Source organism: Argentina silus (assembly GCF_951799395.1).
Source record: "Argentina silus genome assembly, chromosome: 4".
Lineage (NCBI taxonomy): Eukaryota > Metazoa > Chordata > Actinopteri > Argentiniformes > Argentinidae > Argentina > Argentina silus.
Window position 1 is genome coordinate 17,613,692 of NC_139658.1, and position 7,500 is coordinate 17,621,191.

A 7,500-nucleotide genomic window follows, 5' to 3' on the forward strand; every position below is an offset into this window, starting at 1 on the left:
TCTACAGAACTGCATGTTGGTTGCTGCAAACTGACTGATAAGATATTCCCACACATCTCCATCCGTGATAGTATAATCTAGCCCCAGGTAGAAGTTGCCCATAGACACAGATCTAGGATCAGCCTATCAGCCCGCCCCCAATACTAATCTTTATAATTAAAAGACACACAACACAACACAGACCTTAGATCAGCATCTGAGATCAGGGGGGCCAACATCATCCCTTTCCAGTCATCTACAGAATGATGATAGTGTGTATAGTCACAGAGTCGCATCGCCACACCGCCAAATACTGCAATTAAAAAAGCTGTGGTGAGATCTATCGGGTGATTATCTATAGACTCATTATCTGACGGTCCGTCTCACACCAGGGGTATCTGGATAGGTAGATTAATCTATCTGTCATATGTCTATAAGGAAGATATATGATGATTACACAGCAGAGATGAGCCAAGTCGCGGAATAACAGCAGAATTAGAATGAGAAGAGCGGGCAGACCCATTCAGAGCAGTGTTCCGTGGTAGGCAGGTACACGGCCATGTTGGACGAGCCGTTCATCAGCTGTCTGAAGTAAAGATTTCTGAGTATCAATACATTTCAGATGGTACAATATATATATGTAATTATTATTAATAATCGAATTATATTATACAGTATAATGCTGTTGGGCTCACAAATGCAAAAGGCGTCCTAGGTCCTAAACCCAGCGCTGCGTTCCTGAGGCAGTCTGCCACCCACTCACAGACGCCTACTGTACCACCCTCCCTGGTGCTTCCGTGAGACCAGGGCAGAAACCAACGTAGTGTCTCACTGACGCCAAGTTGTGTATGGGAGCCTGCGGGGATGTGGTTCCCTCAGTAGTCCTTCTGGCACAGGACTGCCTGCGCAGACAGCAGTAACACGATATACAGACATTTTTGTTCCCACTCCAAGCTTGTCTGCTTGCCATGGCTTTGGTTCGGTTAAACATGGTGAATGTTGTAAAATAGTGCTGTGCACTGTTAAATGGGAGAACATGTCATGAACACATAATGAGCACACTGTATCATATATGAATGATGGTTCATTTCCCCAGTGCAGGTGACATTGTGTCTGATGGCCTAGTCAAACAAACCTAGTTGTTTAGGACATGCTCCAGAAGACTGTATCTGCTTTTGTACAGGTGAATTAGTTTACGCATCTACCCAGTGTAATAGCCCAATGTTACCCACTTTGTCAAGGGTCGGGCCCTAGTTCTGGAACCACTATAGTACAGAGAACACTTTGTTGATGTTACTGTAACTTTGGACTGGTCTTCTCTGTTGTTGCAGCCTGTGAGGAACCATCCAGAACCGTCTCAGATTTGGCTGCAGACTTCAGAGAGATCTACAGTCCGTAGCAGACAGGCTTTTCTTGGTTGGCATCTAACATCTGTGTTCAATCCATACTGTGCACATGCTGTCTGATCCCTCACACATGGAGTTTGACAGCGAGTGTGTGTGTGTGTGTGTGCATCTTTGTGTGTGTGTCTGTGTGTGTTTGTGTGTGTATCTTTGTGTGTGTGTGTGTGTGTGTGTGTATGTGTGTGTGTGTGTGCGTGCGTGCGTGCGTGTATCTTTGTGTGTGTGTGTGTGCGTGTGTGTGTGCATGAGGATTATCCAACATATACCATCTGATACTGTACACAGACGTGTGTGTGCTGGGGGAGGCTGGTGGAGGTAGAAATCGGAGGACAGGCTCATTGTAATGCATAGAATGGAATGAATTCCTCATTCCATTCTATGCATTACAATGAGCCCGTCCTCCGATTTCTACCTCCACCAGCCTCCCCTGGTGTGTGCATACTGTATGTCTGTGTTCAGTGAGACTGGTATGGTTTGAATACAACCCTTAGTGAAAGACCTCTCTCTCTCTCATGTGGGAAGAAAATAAGTTTGTTTGTGGGGACAGTCTGGCACCTGCCCCACAACTCACTGACTAACCCAGCCGCTCAGAAACAGATCTGTGTCTGCATCATAACAATCAGTCCGTGTGTGTCTGTGTGTGTGTGTGTGTGTGTGTGTGTGTGTGTGTGTGTGTGTGTTTGTGTGCTTGTGTGTGTGCATGCGTACTACCCACAATCAATTAGTTCCACATAGCGGGGATTTTAAAGCCCCTCTGCCTCTGATATAATGGCAGTAGTTATAGAGAGAGAATATGCATTTCAGTGGGTTAGAAACAGAAACATCTGGCCACCAATTTGAGAACAACAAAAGCACTTTTAAGAGTCCCATTAAATATCCAATATCTGATTGAAAGTAAAATATGTGGTTTGGTAATCTAACCATATTATGTGGCGTATACTGTATATTAGCTGAAGCCTAGCTGAGGCCTATTTGGTTCTGCTTGCAAATACACAATCTCTGTTGAGGAGAGAAGGTAAACTTCAACCTTTGCGAGTGTGTTTTGTCCACACTCAAACACTCAAACTCACAGACAAAAAAAAGAAAAGAAAATCAACACTAGCCTCTATGCAGACCAAACAATGTCACTAAATCGCATGAAAAGCATGGTTTTCAATGGATTTCACAAGAGACCCTAACTTGAAGACAATGCAATAAAGGTCTCCTGAGAGCACTTCACCATAAGCGTTGCATAAGCATGCAGACACGACTCAAGGTTATGCGGTGGTGTACTTACACAAAGAAAAACGTCAGTACAATATGGAGCAAAATGTGTGAGTTCTCTGGCCATTGTTGCATCCCATTGACCTCTGTATTAATAATACACACAGTATTTCCTTCGCTAGGCGTCGCGCTGACTCCTGGTGAAAAGGGGAGAGCTGTATTTTCTGAAAGCCAAAGGCGAGTCGCTTTTCATGTCAGGGGTATTAATTTATGATTTCCATCACAGCTTATGACCCTGTCACCTCTATTAGAATGCAGGCTTTGTAATTTCATGGTTAATATTCAATAGCCACTTGTCCCCTGCGCCTGCTTTGTGCATGGGAAATTTCTGGAGGGGGTATATGTCATTTATGATGTGTGTGTGTGTGTGTGTGTGTGTGTGTGTGTGTGTGTGTGTGTGTGTGTGTGTTTGTGAGTGTGTGTGTACAGTATGTGTGTGCGTCTTGGCGTGTGAGGAAAGGGAAATGGGGGTCGACTCCAGCAAGGCTTCCTCCAAAACAGTTGCAGATGTCCAGAGATGTTCTCCCTCTCTACTCCCCCCTCACTGAGAATCTCAGTGCTACTATGAATTGCCTCTCTGTTTGACCTGTGACACACACACACACGCACACGCACACAGACACGCACACAGACACGCACACGCACACACACACAGTACAGTAGCTGGCCATGGCCCCACTGCGAGCTCCAGTCCCAGGGCCAGACACTGGGCTCCTTATCTCTAACCACTACAGAGGGTCTGTGTGAGAGAGAGAGAGAGGATGGCTAACTGACGTCACACCCAAAACATACTGTACACACACACACACACACACACACACACACACACACACACACACACACACACACACACACACACACAAGATAAGATATATGTGGGCATTATTGAGAGGGGATAGAGAGAGTGAAAGAGAAGAGGGGGAGAAGGATGGAGGGAGGGGGAGAAAATGAGAGAAAGAAAATGAGAAGAGGAGAAAGAGAGATTTCACACAGAAACAGTCCCCTGCATTTCTCCACACATTGATGTATTGGCCTGTGCAGGCATTCCTGCTGAACGACTTTGGCAGACCTTTAAAAAACACATTAAAGTGCTCTGTTCTGCATGAGGCCAGTTGTTGCTCTGTTTTCTCTCTGTGTCTCTGAGTCAAGAGGGAGCAGAGCTCGGCAAAGACATGGTTATGGGGAAATTGCGGAAAAGGGTCATGATGGGATACAGTGAACTGCAATAAAAAACTAAACGGAATCAGGTATTATGATTTATACATAATAATAGTGTCTGATTTGCGGAAAAACTAAACAAAAAACTATTGAAAGAGTGCTTCAATGCATCAGGACTGGTATTCTCCCCAAACAAGGTTTTGCTACAGTAGTAACATCTGACTGCATAAAGTTGGGTCCAGTTCCTTTAAAAGGACACTTTTGCATTCAACTAGATGACAAAACACAGTCTGTCTTACAGTCATTTTATTACAGAACAAAAAGTAAACACTACACACGGATTGGACATGATGCTTGTATCAACTGTTTCAATCAGAGCAAGCTAACATTTCATCCTTACGTCCATGAGATGTTTGATTTCAGAGGCCATCGGAAATGTCAAAACGAATATTGACGAAAGATATCTGGAGATATAGAGCACCTGCCACTGTGAGAGAACACAGAAACTCACTGTATGTTGATTGTCTTCCAGTTGACTTGGAACCATGGAATTAGTTTAAACAGTGTATCAGGTATGTGTTTGGTGTGTGTGTGTGTGTGTGTGTGTGTGTGTGTGTGTGTCTGTGACCGTGAGTGAGCATGTGTGTATGTGTGTGTGTGTGTGTGTGTGAAGAGGCATCTAACCAGGCTCTTCTGTCCCCCAACCAAAATGATCTGTACAGTAATCTTCAAGTCAAAGTCCACACTTTAGATCCCCAAAATGGTACGACAAGGCAAAAAAAAAAGAAATCATAGTAGCCTATGTGTATTTGAAATGTAAATGTTCAAAATGAAAGTAAAAGAAATATAATAGAAAAGAAAAAAAAAATCTACTGCAAGGAACCACATTTTGTAACTAATTTGACCAAACAACAGATAGAAAGAGGCTTTCATTCAGGATCAATACATGTTAAAAGAGTGTTTGTTCGTTATCATTACAAGCCTTCAACCGTTTCTGTAGTGCATCCAAACAACAAACCTCATTACGGCTTTATAGAGAGCTGCTACTGATGAATGTGTTCAGTGGATTCATGTATTCCAGTTCTCTAAAACAGACATCCAGGTTGTTCGCACTCAACATCTTTCCAGGACTTTACCTAAAACTGATCTGGACATACACTGTAACACCACACCCTACAGTGCAGTACATGAAATCAATGATCTCACATCAACCAGAATGTGGATTTACAGTTATTAAGGATGCTCTTTCATTGCATATTGCCAGTATTCCCATTTCCCTCTATTGCATTTTTCTCTTTGGGTGCTGCCAGTTTTATCCAGTAAAGCATATAGACTCATCATCTGTTATCTTTGTAGCTCATGGCTTTGTGGCCATAACATATATAATAAGCTGGTTTAATTAGCTAAATCCTACATTAAGAGCCAGCAAAAACAAACTCTTTGGTTTTCTATGGTATTTCTGAGACAAAGGAGAGGACTTCACTGGATCAGAGAGGAGATGTGGATCCAGTGGGTATAAAAATATGCACTCATATTTGTAGCAAAATGCATATCATATCTAACAAGGTTCTGAGTAGAAGCATGTATAGGTTAGAGTAGAGCACTTGAGTGTGACAGCCTATTCTATAATCCTAAACATATACGTACAATTCATAAATATAGCACATGGATCATATTTCGCATAATGCACCAAGATATTCAAACTCTGGGAATGAAATTACATCTTTAAAAAAACCGGCTGTGTTATAGGGAGAGACAGGTTGGACCTGATAACAGAAAAATGTGATTTTCACATTAAAGGAGAAATGCAAATATCTAACCTAAAATCTACAAAATATCAAGGATTAATACAGATTTTGTAGTATGGAGAGGAACCTACTTGAAAATACAGGCCTTCACTTAAGCCAAGGCCTCTCGTTCACATACAGCAGAAAGAATGAGAAAACAAGGTCAATGTACAGTATCCAGAAAGAGAGAGAGGCTGATGTCTTCCAGTCTTCTACCAGTCTAGCAACCTTTGGAAATCGATTTACAACTTAAAAGAAAATCATTAAATACAACCTTAAGAGTGTGAATCAAGAATAAGATTCAAAACAAAAAATTCTACGGAACGAGGAAAGAACTTTCCCTTCACATGTTTGAGCATGGAGGAGGATGTGTTCATGGAGGAGGAAGTGTCTGGAAGAGTCTGACTCATCAGGTGTGTTAGTGCTGAGCTGGAACTCTTGAAAGAAACACATCCATCCAAGACCGTTTGATCTTTCTAACCTAACTGATTGATGAGTGAAAGTGAAGTGCATTGTAAGTACAGGAATGATGTACTATGTTTTGACCACTAGAAGCAGTTGAAGAGCAGTTTTCTGTACCAGAGGCCCAGACTGCATCGGACACATCCTCCACACAAGAATGCGCTCTGAGGAAGCGACCGTTAGCAATGAAACTGGAAGACCTTAACCTTGCTAAGGACAAACTACAGCACACGTCAACTAAGATCTGAGAGACCATTTTCCCATTACGCCGCTTTCTTATCTACAGAAACACTAAAATCCTGTTAAATGGAGCCGTTTTCTCATTTGCCTTTAGAGGTCATTGTCATGGATGGGGAACTCCAGTCATTGTGAAGGGCCACTCCAGAGGCACAAGGGGCTCCATTGTAATGACACCCTGTTCACTGAGGGTCCAACGGTACAGTCCACAGAGTCCAGAAGAAAGAATCACTCCAGAACCATGGCTGCAGCATAGTGACCGTACACACAGCTGCATAGCAACGGACCAACACCAGAGAGATGTCCAGCCTTCCTTAGCAACCAGCGGCAACAAGGAGGGAGCCTGGGACTTGTCCTTATCTTTTGATTGGTCAAAGTCAATCGTGTGTTCTCAAATTGACAAATGACAAGTCTCAATGTCTTTTTGGTGCTGAAGCCCCCTAAAAAGGGTTTTGGGATAACTTTTGACCCTCCAAGTAATCAAAACCAGAGTTTTCAAACCAGGAGCTGGTCTTAAAGGGACTGATTGCAACCCTCTAGTGGATCAGGACCCAGTGCTTGAGAAACACGGGTCTCGGTCATGCCTCCGCTTTGCATCTCTCGGCATGAATGTGAAAGAAATATAGTGCCCCCTGTTGTTATGGAGGGCTCAGGAGGAGAAGCAGAGGCCGCAGCACTCCATGCAGATCTCTAGGCAGTCTGCAGACTCACAGCACGCGTCGATGATGCCACAGTCCATGTCGCAGGGCAGGTCGCAGTCGCCGCATTCTTCCGAGGCGCAGCAGCAGCAGAAACACGCTGATTCGTCTCCCGCACACGAACCACAGGTGGCGCAGTCCAACACGATGTTACACAGAGTCAGGAACTCACAGAACAGACAGGCAAGGATGCAGTGAACACAGCAGTCTGGGAGAGAGGGAGAGACAGAGAGAGAGAGAGAGAGATTTATTAGTGTCATCAACATCAGATGCTTATGTATATGTAGAAAATAGTGCACCCCATTCCTTTAAAAAAAAAATATCCATATAAAATGTCAATATGAGTGATATTTCTTTTTTCTTTATCATTGAGTATTTTAAATAGCAGCTTTTGTGGGCACCAATTTTTCCTCTGGCTACTAATGCCAGGAACACAGGGGTGTGGCATTCGATAGCTGAAGTTGTTGAAGTTAGCTCGCAAACTAATTTAGAGTACCTAGCAAGTAAATATAA

The 7,500-nt window shown here is 43.3% G+C and overlaps 1 protein-coding gene across 1 annotated transcript in view; it reads right to left on the reverse strand.

Moving 5' to 3' along the window:
• Positions 1-4,040: 4,040 nt before the first annotated feature.
• mdfi (MyoD family inhibitor) overlaps positions 4,041-7,500 on the reverse strand; it is a 23,456-nt gene continuing 19,996 nt past the window's right edge. Inside the window, exon 5 of the mRNA XM_083669216.1 lies at positions 4,041-7,195. Within this exon, the coding sequence (XP_083525342.1) occupies positions 6,939-7,195 (257 nt within the window). The 3' untranslated portion in view covers positions 4,041-6,938. The remainder of the gene's footprint in view (positions 7,196-7,500) is intronic.